Source organism: Pseudopipra pipra, chromosome 17 (assembly GCF_036250125.1).
Source record: "Pseudopipra pipra isolate bDixPip1 chromosome 17, bDixPip1.hap1, whole genome shotgun sequence".
Classification (NCBI taxonomy): domain Eukaryota; kingdom Metazoa; phylum Chordata; class Aves; order Passeriformes; family Pipridae; genus Pseudopipra; species Pseudopipra pipra.
This window is the reverse complement of record NC_087565.1, coordinates 14,338,277-14,356,178: the sequence shown is the minus strand read 5'-3', so window position 1 is coordinate 14,356,178 and position 17,902 is coordinate 14,338,277. Positions and strand designations below refer to the sequence as shown.

At 42.8% G+C, this 17,902-nt stretch overlaps 2 protein-coding genes across 4 annotated transcripts in view; both read left to right on the top strand.

Moving 5' to 3' along the window:
- The window catches only part of CPNE1 (copine 1), a 45,804-nt gene continuing 27,902 nt past the window's right edge, over positions 1–17,902 (top strand). The window contains exons 1-2 of one of the 3 annotated variants that reach the window (XM_064674351.1): positions 45–101; positions 2,729–2,779. The gene's annotated coding sequence lies outside the window, so the exon portion shown is untranslated. Of the gene's footprint in view, positions 102–2,728; positions 2,780–7,284; positions 7,415–17,902 lie in introns of those variants that run through there. The other 2 variants (XM_064674350.1, XM_064674352.1) reach the window with 2 other exon arrangements.
- RBM12 (RNA binding motif protein 12) lies at positions 7,294–11,833 on the top strand. The gene has a single exon (XM_064674349.1). The coding sequence runs from the start codon at positions 7,294–7,296 to the stop codon at positions 9,931–9,933; it is 2,640 nt and encodes an 879-aa protein (XP_064530419.1). The 3' UTR covers positions 9,934–11,833.

Here is a 17,902-nt window from a genome sequence, read left to right as displayed (position 1 = left end):
GCGGCCATTTTGTGCGGCTGCGGTGGGTGCGCGGGGCTCGGGCGCCGCGGGCCCGGGCGGGGCGGCTCCGTTCTAACCCTTTTTCCCGTACAGATCCCTCGGTAAGAGCGCGGCGGCGCCCGGGCGAGCCGGGCCGGGCCGCCTGCCCTGCCCCGCGCTGCGGGCCCGCGGTGCGGCGGGGAGGCGCGGGGAGGGAGGCCGGGCGGGCGCGTCCCCGCGCACAAAGGGCTGGGCTGGGCCGGGCCGGGCCGGGAGGCGCCTCCTCCCGCCCGTGGGCCCGGGGCGCCGAGTGGGGCCGCTCCCGCCTGGCCGCGGCCCGGCCGAGGCCCCACGGCTCGGCTGAGGCCCCGCGGCCCGGGCCGGCCCCCGCCCGCCGCCCCCTGGCCGTGTCCGGCCCGGCCGGCGGAGCTGCGCGGGCAGGTGAGTCCGTGCGGGCCGAGCGCGGGCCCGGGCGGCGGGGGCGGCCGAGTGACCTTGCGGCGGGGCCGGGGCCGGGGCCGGCCGGTGGGGGCTGTGTCGGGGCCCGAGGCGGGATCGGAGGGGCCCCGAGCGGCGGGAGCGGGAGGGGCGCGGGGCCCCGGCGAGGCCGGTCCCGGGGGCGCCTCGCCCGGTCCCGGGGGTTGAGGCGAGGCAGACATCGGGAGGAAGGTCCCCGGTGCCCGCGGCGCTGCCTCCACCCGTCCGGGTTGCCCTGTAAGCGCCAGCGAAGTTGCCGCACAGTAACGGAGCGCTCTCTTCTGCTAGTGAAAATCAGCTCTGTAAAATAAAAACAGCGAAGACAAACAGCAACCAAGCAACCAACAAAACAAAAAAAACAATCCCAAAGAAAAAACAACCTAAGCCCACCCTTCCCAAAAGAAAAGCCCAAAGTAGCGTTCAAGTGGGTCCCAGTGTGAGTTTTCTTTCGAAAAAAGAGCCTTGTGGCTCTGGTTTTGCTTACTCTTGAACTTACCTGTTATTCTTAGTAATTTGTTTCCCCACCTTGATCTGCTGGGGTTAGGCAAAAAAACCGGCCGGTTGTTTCCTTGGTGGACTCCTGTTAAGGTTGTTTCATGGGTGATTTTGTGTGCGGTGGGTGCTGGTTCTTGTGCAGCTGACAGGGCGTTGTGGGGTGTCCACGCTGTGTGGGAACACCTTTGCTGGCCCAGTTAATGTGCTCGTGCGCATTCGGTTCATTGGAAGGGGTGTTTTTACCTACAGGAGTCGCGGATGGTTTGCTTTAAAGTTGAGACATTTGAGACTTGCAAAGAAAAGTCGATGGTGTTTGGTGGAGAGGTTAAGTGGAGTGGAGTTTTGCACCTTTTGGGAATGCCGTCTGATCTTGTTCATGTTGTCTTGGTCCACTGCAAATCTTCAGCTTGTTTTCAGTGTTGAGAAGAGTAACATGTGCAACAACGTGGTTGCTGTACTGGAAATACCTCCAATGATTTGGGTTTTTCTTCCAAATGGAAAGTTCCTTGTGCATGAGAGGTTTATCTGCTTCTCGAAGCAGGTGTGTTTTTGCATGAAACTGTTTTTCAGGTGATTACAGTTCTCTCTTTCTTTGTGAACTTGACACTGTTATAGACGAAAGTGTATAGTTGAATCCTTCTAATATAGGATTGCATGTTTCTCTTAAAGGTCTAATAAAAAAAGAAGTCTTATTTTCCTAAATGCACTTACCATTTTAATATAAGTCTGTAGAGTGTAGTTGTACCTTTCTCACTTGTAAGTCTGTTACTGATGTCGTGGAAGATGTGTGAATATCTGTGTTTGTTTTAATTCCCTCTGTTAGGGAGTTTGTGGAGGGTTTGTTAGTACTTCTTGCTCCAAGTTTGCTTTGGTAACGATGTTTAACAACTGAAACCGGCTTGTTTGGCTTTGTGAGGAGGAGGGAGTTGTCTGTTCCTAGTGAGAGTCGTTCCTGGACGGTTTTCCAAAGAATCACCATTTTAGTGTGAGGTGGTCTACCGAGCAGTGAAATAGCAAAGGTGTTCCATCCCATCTTTAAATACAAAATACATGTGTTGCCACTTCTTTTTTGTTGAGTTGTAATCCTGGGAAGATAATTTTTATCCAGGGATGAAAAAATGGGCATTTGATCAGGGTTTGGTTAATGAAATGGCAGATTACAACTGAAGTTACAGTATCTTGTGGGAGTTCTTCCTGTGTGCTCTGTGGAGGGGACTGCCTAGAGATGGCTGTGAAATGTCACTTAGTTTCATCAGCTTGTGTGACTCTCAAAGAATTCTTCACCTGCAACTCTAGGGAGGTTTTCTGAGGTACAGCTTATGTTGCTTTGTTTGGGTAAGAAGATGCACAGTTGGAGGAAGGGATATCGTTACTGATGGAGAAAGGGTTTGTTAAAATTTAGGGTTTTCAAGTATTAATTCTCATTCTTTGCTTTTGAAAGAGAGATTTGTTTGCCTGTTGGTCATGGGAAAATTTGAAAGACTCTTTGAATGCTTTCTGGTTCTTTTTATATTCTTTGTGGAAGACATGCTTATGTCTTGAAATCATAAAAAAGCTCTGCAATGCAATTGCCAACAAGTCACATAGGGAGAAGGTATAGAAAATGCACCCTTGTGGTTCTTGTATGTTGGAGTGCCTTGTGGTGGTCGCAGGTTTGAACTTTCTATATATACAGTTCTTTGTGGACTGTTACTGCTGTTGTGTTGCCTGCATTGATTTTTGCCTCCATTTATTCTTTATTGCAGTCTAAAAGTTGGTTTTAATTGGTTGCCCACAGGATTGGCTTGGCTTCTGCTACTTGTTAAGAAAAAAACATCTGTCTTTGCAGGTAAGAGCCTTTGAATTGAAGACTTCTTTATATGCATATTGAGTATATCCTAAGAAATACCTGAAGCTTTTGGAATCTGAATTTATATCAAAAGACTTGGGTCTGTAGCTTGTCTCTTTACTTTGACTTACTCTTTGATGGTGGTTTTGGCAGCGTTTTCTTTGTAAACAGAATTTTCCGCCAAACTGATGTTTCTGTTGTTTCATCAGCATGTGGTAGTCTGGAACACTCTCCCAGTTATTTTGCACTGTTGGAAAATGCAGTTACTTTGCTGCAGGCCACAGGTCTGCATGTTTGTAACTGTTGGAGTGTAGAAGTGAACATCAATTGGTTCTAATTAGGTTTTGCAGCATTTAAAGGGCTTGAATAGTTTCAAATTGGCTCAGAGATGACTGTATTAATCTAACAGGTTGATTTTAGCCTAAAAAAGACAAAACCGTAGTCTGCAGTTTTAACTTCTGCTAGACAGTCTCCTACTTAAAATTCCTCCTCCAGTACCAGAGTTACTGCAGTTCTTAGTCTTCATCCAAGAATTGCCAAAGATGTTTGTGTGTATTTGTACCATGTGGGTATTGTACTTTATTGCTCCCTGAGGACTGGGATGAATATTCTCAGCTTTTCCATTGAAAAATTCATACATCTTAAAACACTGGTCTGGCATGCTTATGAATTTATGCATATGACCCAAATTCTTGTTATTTTACCAACTAGCACATAGATGGAAGAAGTAGTATTGTCATCTTTTACGCTTTTTTGCCAGTGTAACATCAACATTTCTAAAGATATTACTGTGAAGACATAAGCATGCTGTTAAGGCTCATCAGATGAGTTGAATCAGGTTGACTGTCAGCAGCCTGTTATTCTCCATTTTTGATTTCAACTTGCTAATGGGGATGGAATGTCCATAGTGTACCTCTAGGATTTTGTGCTTCCAGGAATATATCAAACACACAAACCAACAACAAAACCCACTTTTGCCTCCAAGTCCCTTTTTGCACCAGGAGGAAAGCAGGCAGCCTGAGGACACCTGACAGCCCAACAGAAAGCCTTCAGTGCCCGCTGGACGGGCCTGTGCTGTGTCTGAAGTTGATGTTGCCTCTGCAGGTGTTGGTCTTTGCAAGTGAGCAGTGGAATATTTGAACTGGCTTTGCATTTTCATAACTTGGAAAATTTGACTGAGTGTGTTATTGCCTCCTAAGTGCATTTTGGAAAAAATCTGTTTGTGTTTAGAAATGTAAAACTTGGCCCTTTTGGTCCTTGAGATTTTTCTTTAGGTCACAGAAGCAACACTACTACTCTGTTTAAGCACTGAAATCCTGAGAAAATTGAAGCAGTTACGTGTTGACAGAATATTCCTTTGCCAAAAATATTTGATGAGTCAAGTCCTTAAAATTCTTTTTATTCAGACCATGATACTGTCAACTCTTGCTTAATAGCAAGCTTTTGCTGAATGTTCTGCATGGAACTAACTGCACTGAAGTCATTGCAGCTAGTTTTTTTTAGTGACCATATCCCTAAGCAACTCTTTGAATTGTTTTGTCAACAGTGATTTAGTGGACCTGAATAGAGTACTTGGTAGCAAAACTTCAAGGACTCTCTTAGCATTTTGAATTTAGTGCAGAAATGAAACACTTGCATTATCCCAGACTACTTGAACTCTTTTGTGACTTTACCTGTTAATTTGTCTTCTGGGCTGAGTTCATGAAGTCATTTGTAAATGTAGTTATCTAGCAGGTGTCAGTTCTGATAAAGAATATAAGGTGTTCTAAACCAGCAGACTTGAGTACACACACCTCCCCAAGTTGCCCTTGTTCAACCAACGGCCATACCAGATTGTCCTCCCTTTTGCATTAGTAAGGAAATAACTAAAAGTAGTCTCCCATTTAATAGAAGAAACTTCAAATGTCTTAACTACCAATACATAAAAATTTCTACAACTAATTTCTATATATAGTAGGTAATAGAAAAAAATGTAAACCTCTTCGCAAGATTTGCGCTTGGTAGTATTTCAGTGTCAAAAGTGTAGGTGCAAAGCCAGGGATGCTTTTATATTGCTTGCCTGCCTCAGAATCATCTAATTCAAAAGCCATCCTGTAGCACAACAAATAAGGCTTGGGCTTACAGTGCCCTTTGGTGTGGCTTCTGTAAAGGAAGCAGAATTCTCATTTTAACTTTAGTTTTGGAGACTGCCATCAATTGTGGCAAATTTAAAGTAAAACTACAGAATCCTTGTAAAACGCTGCTTTTTAAAACAGTGCAAAAAGTCTTAGATGCTTTCTTAGATGTTTACGTTGAGTAGATAGTCCTTATTTTGACCTCTTGTGGTTTTTTTCACATGGGCCAGTTATTTTGTTGTTGGAAAATGATTGGGCAATGAATTTTATTTTCAAGTTAAATGTAATTGCCACTATAAAAGATAAAGGCAAAGATGTTGCTTCTGTTACCTGACCGTGGAGATGGGCAAGTTGCTTTCAAAAGAATTAGCCCTGAGGCTTAGTGGATATGGCCCTTTCTCTTGCTGTCTTCCCTTGGGGGAATAGAGGTTTTCTTAGCAGTGGGTTTTTTTGTTCCTTTAAATGTTTGTATTGTGAGTTCCAGTCTCTCTCTCGAGATGGTGCAGTAAGGAATTGGATGTTCATGCACAGCGGCCAGAGCAGCAGAGCTGATTTGGTGTGAACGGGCTTGTTTGCTGTTTCCTTGAGGGAGAAAGGTCCTTGACACTTCTCTGGTGTCAGCCAGTTGGGGGGCAGTGCCGTGGAATACCCCAGAATGTGGCTTGAATTCATTAGTATGTTGAAGGGGTTAGCTCTGGTTTATTGGTCAACAAAATAAAATACTTAAGGACCCAATTTAGTAATCTGAAGTTCCATCGTGCAAACAGAAGAACTGCTTCTTCACCCTGTAGAAGAATTGTTACTCTTGTTTTCATTAAGTGCTGACTTTAGCGTTGCCTGGTTAAATTGTGGCTTTACTTAGTCATTCAAGACATGGCTACTCTAAAGCGATTGGGAGAGCTGGGCAGGCAAATGGAGCTGACTTACGGATTGGACTGTGTGCTGGGATATGATGCTTAGCTGGACGTGAGTTACTGGGAGATAGTTACTGATTGTAGTTGGTCAGAGCTTTGGTAATGGCCAGGAGTCTTTGATGCATGGCCTTGTGGTGTTGCAATTGGACATCTGGTTGGACTTGATCTTTAAAGGTCTTTTCCAACTTAAACAGTTCTGTGATTCTGTGATCTGGTTCATCCTTGATTTCGAGTGCTTAGCTGACACCATTCCTGTGTGACTAATGGGAGCCTTGGAGATCCTCTGTGAGATACTGAACCGGCTTGTACTTAGGAAGTCGAGAAGTTTCAGAGACGAAGTGGCTCAGGGGAAACAAGGTGCTACTGCTGACGGTTTAGGCTGAGAGACTTCTGAACTGGTGAACTCTGCTAATATAAATATGATGCTTTCAGCCTGCACTGAATGTTTGTCTAGAATAAGTGACAATTATCTAGTATCCTGTTTGTCTTCAACTTCTGATATGACCTCAGGCTTCTGTAGAATTTGTACAAGGTAACTGTCCAGATCTTGCTGTTACGCATTGATCTTAAGCTTCCACTAACGTCAGCTGCAGAGGTAAAAGTCATTTTCTTGTGCCTGAGACAGAAGGTGTCATGTGCTAGACAGAATTCTGTCTGCAACTACTGAAAAAATTAGACCTCGTTTTTGGAAGCTGTAAAGGCCAAATATCTAGTTAGGATATGCATAGATTTAATCTAATTTAGGTGAGGTGTGTATAGTCACAAAATGGCTGGGACTGGTTTATAACAGTTAGCAAGCTACAGGTCCCCTGGACCCTTTTCCTTCGCTAGGAATCAAACATCAGGTCCATAGGATACAGTCAGGATGTCTTGTATGTCTCACTGTTGCTAGTTTTCCATATTGGGATTTTGTTCATAACCAGCCTGATCTTACATTTCTAGTTGTTTTCACTTGGCAGGAGATAAAATCCCTCCCCAAATGAAAGGGAGCTGTTTCTTTCCCATAGCTGTGCAGAATTTTGCAGTCACTTTGTCAGGTACAGTGGATACCATATCAGTGTATAGCAAATTAATTTTGTTAGCTTGGCTAAAATACTCATTTTGCTTACATTCTGTTAAGTATTGAACTACCGATGTAATAGTTCTGATTTTTGATATTCCTTAGTTTGTTGTTTTGGTTTTTTGTTTTTGTTTTTTTTTTTAACTGACGCTTTTGGGTCTTAGTATAACAACTATTTCGGAATCTCTAGTACAAAATGTATACTGATTGTGTTGTAAATGTTTAATACTTCAGCCTGTATGAAGTAAACAAACATGAATAAGAAACTTGGAATATAAACATGCTTAATCTTTACAAGATGTTACGAGGTGTGTATAACCAAATGCAGTAGCTGGTGTGTGTAGGTGCTTGCATGGTGTCACGAACAGTAGTCTGACATGGCCGTTGCCTTTTCTCATCTGCAGGTGTGTGTGGTTTCAGCGCAGCATGGCTGTGGTCATCCGCTTGCAAGGTCTCCCGATTGTGGCGGGGACCATGGACATTCGCCACTTCTTCTCTGGATTGACCATTCCCGATGGGGGCGTGCATATTGTAGGGGGTGAACTGGGTGAGGCTTTCATCGTTTTTGCCACTGATGAAGATGCAAGGCTTGGTATGATGCGCACAGGTGGTACCATTAAAGGGTCAAAAGTAACGCTGTTGCTGAGCAGTAAAACTGAAATGCAGAACATGATAGAACTCAGTCGTAGGCGTTTCGAAACCGCCAATCTAGATATGCCACCAGCAAACGCGAGCAGGTCGGGACCACCACCTAGTTCTGGAATGAGTGGCAGGGTTAACTTACCTACTACTGTACCTAACTTTAATAATCCTTCTCCTAGCATAGTAACTGCTTCCACTACAGTGCACGAGAGCAATAAAAACATATCCACGTTTTCTACTGCCAGTATGGGAAGTGCACCTCCAAATCTTGGGAGTACCTTTGGTAGTCCAACATTTAGCTCCACTATACCTAGTACAGCATCCCCAATGAACACAGTACCTCCTCCACCAATCCCTCCTATCCCAGCTATGCCATCTTTGCCACCAATGCCTTCTATTCCCCCCATACCTGTTCCACCTCCTGTACCCACACTGCCTCCTGTTCCTCCAGTTCCTCCGATTCCCCCCGTGCCCCCTGTACCTCCAATGACACCTCTGCCTCCCATATCAGGAATGCCTCCTATGAATCCTCCACCTGTAGCACCCTTACCCACTGGAATGAATGGGTCTGGAGCAGCAGTGAATATGAACAGCGGCTTGAATCCATTGTTTATTGGTCCCATGAATCCTGTAAATCCTATCCAGATGAATTCTCAAGGTAGTGTCAAGCCAATTCCAATCAATCCTGATGATTTGTATGTCAGCGTTCATGGAATGCCCTTTTCTGCAACAGAATCTGATGTGAAAGACTTTTTCCTTGGGCTCCGTGTGGATGCAATCCATATGCTGAAGGATCATGTAGGTCGAAATAATGGAAATGGACTAGTTAAGTTTTTTTCTCCTCAAGATACATTTGAAGCACTGAAGCGAAACAGAATGCTGATGATTCAGCGCTATGTTGAAGTTAGTCCTGCAACAGAGAGACAGTGGGTGGCTGCTGGAGGCCACATAACTTTCAAGCAAACCATGGGTCCCTCTGGGCAGGCACATCCTCCTCCCCAGGCTCATCCTAGGTCCAAATCTCCCAGTGGGCAGAAAAGGTCACGGTCGAGATCTCCCCACGAGCATGGTTTCTGTGTTTATTTGAAAGGTCTCCCCTTTGAATCAGAGAACAAACATGTGATAGATTTTTTTAAAAAGCTGGATATAGTTGAAGACAGCATTTATATAGCTTATGGACCTAATGGGAAGGCAATCGGAGAGGGGTTTGTTGAGTTCAGGAATGAAGCTGATTATAAAGCGGCTTTGTGTCATCATAAGCAGTACATAGGGAATCGCTTTATTCAGGTTCACCCAATTACTAAAAAGGCAATGTTAGAAAAGATAGATATGATTCGTAAACGATTGCAGAACTTCAGCTATGACCAGAGAGAAATCCTGATGAATGCTGAGGGAGAGCCAGGCCTGCCAAAATTGTGTGCACATATATCTAATATTCCATACAACATAACAAAAATGGAAATCCTTCAGTTTCTAGAGGGACTGGCAGTAGAAGAAAACTCTGTACAAATTCTTGTTGATAATAATGGGCAAGGTTTAGGACAAGCACTGGTTCAGTTTAAAGCTGAAGATGACGCTCGTAAGGCAGAGCGTTTGCATCGTAAAAAACTGAATGGAAGAGATGTTAATTTGCGTTTGATAACTGTAGAAGAAATGAGAGATATTGAGAGAAACCCACCATCTCAAGGGAAAAAGATCCTGAAAATCCCGATCCAAGGAAACGCGGCTGTGCCGGGAGCGCCGGGCCCTGGTGGGGATGAGCATGCCTTCCTGGGGGGAAATGCTAAAGAAGCAAACAATGGTCCTCCCTTCAACTTCCCCGGTAACTTCAGCGGGTCTGGCACGTTCGGTCCCCCTCTGCCACCTCCCGGAATAGGTGGCTTTCCTGATTCTAGACCAGGAATACCTACAGTTGCAGCTAGTAGTTTACCTGGTGCAAGTATTGAGGTGCCAGCTTTTGCAGGTGGTCCTGCTAATTTGAGTGGGCCGGCAGGTTTTGCAGGGGGTCCTCAGGCGTTTGGTAATGGTCCTGGCAATTTAAGTGGGCCCCCTGCCTTTGGTGCTGGTCCTCCAGGAATTGCTGGTGGTCTTGGACATTTAGGTGGACCTCCAGGGTTTGGACCCGGACCAGGAAACATACATATTAGTGGACCCCCAGGTTTTGGAACAGGCTCTGGGAAGCCAGGGCCGACTGTCATCAAAGTGCAAAATATGCCCTTTACGGTTTCGGTTGATGAAATTTTGGATTTTTTTTATGGTTACCAAGTGATCCCTGGTTCAGTATGCTTAAAATACAATGAGAAGGGCATGCCCACTGGAGAAGCAATGGTTGCATTTGAGTCTCGTGATGAAGCTATGGCAGCTGTTGTTGATTTAAATGACAGACCTATAGGCTCCAGAAAAGTAAAACTTGTTTTAGGGTAGCTGTTCATCTGAAGTAGTTGTAGAATAGATATTCATAGTGCTGTGATAAATGCATCTGGATTGGTTTTTATAGTTTTTCCAGGATAGAACCTGTGGATTGTTTAAATTGTACAACAGATTGGTTTTGATAAGACAGAGCACTGGGTTAGCCATGACATGACAAACACTGTGAGGAGAGATGTGCAGTGGATTTTCCTCGTGCAAATATGCGGAGAAGCTGGATAGATTCTTATTCAACATAGAAGTTTGGTGAACTCTCCTGGACACAGTGCTTATCGGAACCCGGGATGGGTTTGACATAGTTTTGGATAAGGGAAATAGGTGAAGTCAGTGAAGCTCTTCAGTGGGTGCTCTTGTAAGCCATTGTAAAATAGATAGCTATTTCTAGATTTGGTTAAAAGCTGGCTGAATTTGCTTTGTTTACAGGTCAAAGCTTTGTTTAAAGTCCTGATTTTATTCTGCAACTGAATTCTCAGTGTACACAGATTAATTGTTTTGTCTATGTATCTTTATTTTTTCCAAGATTTTCACTGTATGAACAGTTGAATTATGCCCTTTGCTGATGTGTCTACCAAACTAATTCCTATGAGTATGAGCAGAATCGTTCTGTAAAATTCAAGCTGTTCTTTGTGGTATAACCTTTAGTTATTTATATATTGCAATTATAACTGTGCAGAATAAGACTTTTGCCACAAGTATAGCTAACCTCAAACATAAATCATATGAGTTTTATAGTACACTTAAAAGATTTCAAGTTGAAAATAATCATTATTGTTTAAGTAGCTTGATTTGTTAGGATCATACGAATCAGTTGGGAAGGGATCTTTGACACTAGTTGGATATTGATGTTGTATTTCTCATGTGTCTCTTGAACTCCTAACATAGAGTCGCTGTTAAGAGAACCAAAGTGGTGATTATTAGTTGAAGATTGGAGTCCAGATAAAGTTTTCAATTAGGTTATAATGAAGGAAACTTTTATCTTCAGCAACTCTGTTGTGAATTACTGCTGTGGGTGAATTCAGAGATAAAATTTATTTTTCTCCAAAACTTGAAAATACTGAGTTTACTATATATTTTTGCAATAAAGTTGTGCTGTTGTATTCAAAGTCTGTAAAGAGTTGCCATTTTCTTTGTTGTGCAGTGAAGCCTTCCATGGAAAAACAGAGAAATGGAAAGGGAGTAATTACTCAAGTAAAAAGTAGAATTTCTTTGGTTCATCCTTGCTTGGCTCATGATAAATTTTAAGACTTGGGTATTGCCTGGAAAAAATCCTTCTATTCCCTGCAAATCATTGTACTTAAACATAGTAAAGTTTAAACTGTTTTGGTTTTTTTTGACAAAGAAAAACAGTGCCTTTTGGTGTTGCATATCATGGAACACTGAAGTGTATGGGCAGGCAAAATTGAGAGGTGCAAGTGGCAACAGTTTTATTCATGTGGTGTGTAGGAGAGATTTGCAAACCTGTGCAGCGCTGCATCCCGAGAGGATTTCCCAGTACAGGAATCTGTGGAAGGATTGTATAAAGGTGTACTTCAATAAAGAGGCGGTTGCATTACACAGATGCTTCTGTAATTCATTAGCATAATTTTCTTTTGACAGATTACTAGGTGGTCCCAACTTCTGAAAAGTCATGTGATTTGTATATACTGTTTAAAATTAAGCCTCCTGTTAATAAAACTGTCTGTCTCTGAAGCTCCATGTTATGCGTTTCAACAGTCTTTGGGAGTAATGTTTCAACAGCAGATCTTTGTTTCTTTTTTTTTTTTCCCCCAAAAGTCTGAAAGTACTCTTGCTGATGTCAGAAAGATGTGTGATTAGGAGTCAAGTCTTTCAGTTTATTTTTAAAATTTTGCTCTTTGTTTTTTAAGCAACTTTTATTAAAGTTTCATACTATATTGGAGTTATTCGGGTGCTTGTTTTTTCATGTTTCACATTAGAATAAAATTACTGAAAAGGAAAACGTGGCTTCGTTGTTCACAGAATTGATTTAAGATATTAGTACGTGTTGATCTGCCAGAACTGGTGGTAACTGTTTTTCAAATGAATCACAGCAATGCCTGCCTTGTTGTGAAATGTAATTAAACTACAGGTGTCTGGAATTAGAGACACAGTTCTGTGTTACTGTCTTTGATTTCACATCGGGATCCTCTTGGTCGTGGATCCAGGGTTTTTAGTGCTTGGGTTAGACACGGCATGTGCTGTGGAATATACTTGTGTGCCTGTTCCTTTGGACTTGCTAAAATTGCAGGTTTGTTTTGGAAAGCTTTTATTTTCTGATTCTTAATTTTTCTCTGTGGACTAAAGATGTTTAAATGCTTATCTGAAAAAAAAGTGCAAATCTATACAAACAGCCATTGGTGTTGGAAACATTGACTTGAATGGAATGCTTAAATGGAGGATTTGGGGGGGGAAGGGGTCCTTCATCTTGCCAAGCAGTTGATGCTCCTTATCTTTTAGCATAAATTAGGTAGTAAATATACCCTCTTCCTTGAGAGTAGGCTCTTGGAAAAAAAATAGGAAGTCCTAGCATATTTTGTATTTCTGTAGGTATGAGGAACAGTACATCGACCCGAATAGTTATGGTTGGTCCTTTAAAGCATATATGGAGAAAAGTTCATTGTCAAGTGTCGATGCAAATAAAAGCAGCTTTCTGTAACAACTTGCTCTCATGTGAGAAGCAGTGTTAAAACTGCATGTGGAGCTAAATTATGAGAGAAGCCCTTATATTAACAGACTGCACGTCTAGAGTTGATAAAATTGCTTGCTTTGCACATGTCTGTGTTCATGAACAGCCTTAGGGAGTAGGACCTCTGAGGTCCTGACTCCAGTGTGGAAGGTACACAACTGCCCTTGCCATGTACGCCTGGAGCTGGTTGGTAGCAAGAGGCAGCACCAGACAGAATCGGCTCGTGGATGCTGCTCAGATTCCCAGTTGTTTTGGCCTCAGTGCTCTCTGAGTGACAGGAAGTGACATCCTGCTTTAACCTCCTTGGAATAATACGCTCGGTGACGCTGGTGTCCCGATGGCTTCAAGGGATGGAAAGAAGGTACTTGTGGTTCTGTCAATGGCTAAGTTGATGTTTTTAGCAGCTCCTTAAGTGTTAGTGTCTGAATACTACTGCTGAAACAAAGTAAGTGGTAAAGTGTTACATTCACAATGTGATTTCTGTTAAACATACCTTTTTTTTGTCCCATTCTAAATAGAAATGAATGTAATTAGTCAATGATAAACTTGAGACTTATATGAAAGAACTTCAATAGTTAGATGAAAGTGTGACTTAGTAATTCTAAGTTTCCAGCAGTTACACATAAATGTTGCAGTCAGATTTTTGTTGTTAACACAAGTTAATTCTGTAATATCACAGGCAGTATTAAAGCCAGTTCTTTATTAATGAATTGTTGCTATTTTCTAAGTGTAGGTTTATGAGAGATTTGAGGCTCTGTATGTTTAAAGATACTTGAAAGATGCCTTTTTTTTTTTTAAAGTAGCATTCCTTTCATAGCATGTAGTGTTTTCCTTGAATGTCTGTGCTCTGAATTTGTGGCAAATGGAGAGGAGGATCGATGCAAAAATGACTGTAGTTGTGCACCAGATGACATTGAAACTCTGCCTTCTGAAAAACATACCTGCTGGTCAGTCCCACGTGCTCTGACTGCCCTTCAAGGCCTTGCCTATACTGTGTGAGATTAGCAGCTTGTTTTGCTGGGAGTAGTTTGGAGCACTGAAGACTGTAGACTCTACAAAAAAGGATGTTTCCAGTTCCCGGGCACACCAGTGCTGTGATAATGATTGCAGGTGTTGTATTTTGTTCCTCCTCAGTCTTCTACTGGGGTGGTTCCCAAGTTGCTGCTCCCTGCAGTGGTGCTGTTGGCCCTCAGTGGGTGGTTGAGCAGCGAGCACTGAACAGCATTGGCCTTCTGGCCTGGAAAACTGGAACTGCTGCGTGTTAGGGAGGACTTAAAGCCTCTGGGTGGCCTCTGCACTCGTTGAGAGCAGTTGGTTTAGACTGATTATTCAGATATGTGCATTAGACCCTGAACCAAAGGACTACAATTCCTGCTTAATATGGATTCTAGTGCAAAGAAAAGACTAGTTTCTATATTGATGATTGGTTGGAAAGAAGCAGTTTTGAAACTGGACTGATGTATTAGGAAACAATTAGGTTGAGTCTAGCTAGAGACATACAGAAATTAGTTTTATGTCAGTTTGCTTCTTTAGGTGTTGTGCAGGTGTTTCAAAAGAAAATGAGAGATGCTAAGTTCTGTTGTTTTCCAGAAACTGCTTTGGCCTGGAGGCAGAGACACCGAATACATTTGCTCATCTTTGCTCCTTTGCAGGTTTGCTGATGTTCCCCTCTGTTCTGTGACTGTGGTTTTTTTGTGACTTTGGGAAAACTGAGCTAGAGTTTGTGTACAGAGCAAATGACTCTTTCTTCTGAAGGAAGAGGAAGGGAGGATGTCTGTTAAATGCCCCTGCGGGAAGAGTAACCTCAAGGTGTTCTCTTCCTATCTGTTTTTGGCAGCAAGAATGTGATTGTGGTTCAAGGATTTGCCTTTTCCACAGCAAACCTATTGGTTGGTAGTAGGCACATTGATTTGTGGCTGTGTACTGGAGCCCACTGCTCTTTCCCTCTCTCATGACAGGTGGGTATAACCGGAGCTTGTTTTCTGTACAGATGGCTTTGTTGGTAATTTTCTTGGACCTTTGTTACTATGTGGAATGTTTGGGTGTTGTTAGTGCTCCCCACCTCCTTGACCTAAATGCTTTTCCCTCCTGGGTATCAATACCTGTGGAAGAAAAGCAACCCTGGGAGTGTTCCTTTTCTGTAGCTCCAGACTGAACACAAGTGTTGGTTGGTTTGGCTGTGACTCTTCACTCGCCAGTGCTCAATTTTGTGCAGCTTCCTTTGTTATCCTTCTCCTGGGTTTGTGTGTGTTCGTGTTCACAGCTTGGCAGCTTTGGGGAGAAGCACCCAGATGAATTCTGACCTGAGTTCCTTTACTGCTTCTGCAGAGGCAAAGCTTACTCCTTTGTGTCAGTCCCTCTTGTGTGTTCTCATGTCTCCAGCCTGAAGTTCAAATGGTCTTACTGGTTGCTTCCCAAATATATTAAAGTAAGCTTTCAGAAACAGGGAATGTGCTTTCTTTTAACATGAGTCTGATTTCCACAAAATCAATTTTGTAACTCTGTATTTGCTATTCTTACACCAGCCCCACTGGTTTTCCTCAACTTTTGAGAGTTCTTTGGCTATGAATCACCAGTGAATTAGACCTGATTGACCACAGATCACAGCCAGGAATAACTTCAGGGGCTGAAGTGGGCACTGCAGTGGGAGTGCAATTTCCCTGTGAAGTTTAAAACTGAAAAGTAAGGATTTGTAAGGCTTGCATGGGGGAAATAGGAATTGATCCTGCCTAAAACTCCTATGACTGGCATAGCTTGGCTTTTTGTGCTGGAAGGCTGGTGACTCCTTGAGCTCTTCGTGTTGTAGTTGCAGTATTGTTAACCAAGGAATAGTTTGGATGGTACCACTCTGGTGTCTGACCATCTGAAGGCAGGTGGAACTTCCAGCCAGAGAGTTTGGAACAAATAGTTTCATGTTGGCTGTTTGCCATTAGATGTGACTATGTGGATGTATCATTGCTCTGTGTGACAGTAGCAAGCTTAGAAATGCTTTCTAGGCAGATTTAGGGGAGGGAAACAGCACTCCAGTCAGAACCTAAACTACTTAAAGAAATCCTTTTAGGTAATTTTGATTGAGTGCCTTTTATGATGACATTCACAAGACCTCTTTCAGTAAAATTTGAAGCCTCAGTGTAGCACCTCTGTTTCGTGACCTTGCTGTGGTGGCATTTGCCAAAATGTTCGTCCTAATGTGAGCTTTTTATGAAACTTGATGAAAACAAAAGTACCATGGTTTTTAGCAATAAAACCAAAGCATTGCTGCTTGTTTTGAGGGGAGATGAACATGGAATGTGGAAAGTCCTTGCTTGTTTGAACACCAAGGTCAACTCTAAAGTGAAAATGATGGTTGCTGGTACTGTTTCATTTTTAGGCAAGTGTTTACAAGAGCAGAATTTAAAAATTTCGTGTGCTTGAGCAACACTAGTGCAACCAGCTACAAAAGCAAAGAGGCTAATTAAAGTAAAATTAGGCACTGGCAGTTCATTGACTGTATGGGAAACCATTCCTTAAGGAGGGGAGGCAGAGTTGTTAAATGTCACTGCTACACTTGCCTGGGATTCCCCTGCTCCGTTCCAGCACTGCTGCAGAGCCTGCCTTCTGTGCTGCAGGTCCACCATGAATAAATGGAGTGTTTGTAATAGTACTTCGAGCTCTCTTCATGTATAGACTTGAGTGCTTTCAGGAGGTAAGTGTGGGAGTGTTGGAGCGAATTTGTGTCCCAGTAACCAGTGTGGTAGTGGCAGAATGTTTCCATCCTCACTTTAAGGGCACATCAACATTAACATCAGGGAAGGGGCACTAGGGCTGAAATCGAGAGGTTGAGGCCAAACTTTCAGCTTTAATCATAATGAAAACAACCAAGTGCTGCCCTAATCTAATGAAGAATGTTTGTGGTTCAGAAACTTCATATCTGAGCTTATGTGAAAAAGAGCACAATAAACCAGTGACTAAGTAGTTAAATTTTTAGCTGATCTGAAATGTAAATTCAGTTGTTAATGACAGAATAGTATGAGACAGGTAATTGATCTAAAGGAGTTAAACAGTTAAACTTGAGCCCTGCACTGTTGTGTTTTCTTAGGTTGTAAATCACACTAGTTTTTGGTTGTCTTTCCTAAGGTTTTTAAAGACAACTGTAGTTGTTGTCACTTAAGTCAGCGTATATATAAAGCATTTAAACTGGGTGCATCTCTTAAAGAAAAAAGCCTTTCAAATATATATAGAAAATTGCGTACACAACACCATGACCTGCTGCACAAATGTTCTGAATTTTTTGAAGGCCTTTTTTGTCATGTGGACATTTATCCCTCCCTTTGAATAACTGACACTGTATTTTTGTTCAGATGATAATCCAGTGGCATTTCTTCATTGCAGCACAAGCACTATGTCATGCTATTTCTTTGAATGAGTAGTTAATATTTGGCTACTTTAATGACTCCAGGAGCAAAAGACTGTCTTTTCCTTCTGCTGGATGGCTTATGCCACTTCTTTTATTAAATTTTGTCCTCAGTTGGGCCTGTAAAAATACTTCAAGCAGCAAAAATAAAAAGTTTTCTGAAACCTGAAGTGCTTTGTTTAAAAAAAATTGTAAGTGAATTTACTATGACTCCTAATGAGTCTGCAGATAATGTTATAGCTCTGTGAAATACCAGCTATTTCAGTGCAGAGACGTGAGTGAATAGACCACATGATCATTTAGTTGTTAGTGTGAAAGGTGAGAGGAATCCCTGGAGTTCTGCCCCAGGCACGGTGGGTGGCGTAGTGTATAAACTCCCCCTGTGGCTTGTTTAGGCTTGAAAATGTAGGAAGAACCTGGGGTTTTTGAGTGTTTCTGAGCAGCTCACAGGTACTGTTTTCATCCTTCTGTGGTCTCAGATCCCTGTGCTGCTGCATCAGGTGCCCAGAGGAGCCCTGTTGGTGAAGGTGCTGCGATGAACAGCCGGTGCCGAGTCAGGGACACACATCCTGGCTCTGCAGGCAGGCACTGCTCTGCAGGCTGGGACCGAGCTTCCAGGTTCACCTGATGGTGATAACTCCAAGTCTCTCTGCTTAGAGGGAATGTAATTTAATTCCTGCTTTTACAGTGGTTAAATTTACTCTAGGTTTTTCATCAGAGAGGTTTTTGCTTGGAGAATTCTGTCTGCCTCAGTTCGGTCATATTTATTAAAAAATTGTTGGAACTGTGAGAAACGAAAGATGCTCACTGGTGGGAGTCGTAGGGTTTCCAGGGGCTTGGCTGGCAGAGGCATGCTTTCCAAAGGGTGTGGAACACCTTTGTAGCAAATT

Bases quoted from the DNA above. Each gene is read 5' to 3' on its own strand.
- RBM12 (XM_064674349.1), top strand. From the start codon at position 7,294: ATGGCTGTGGTCATCCGCTTGCAAGGTCTCCCGATTGTGGCGGGGACC.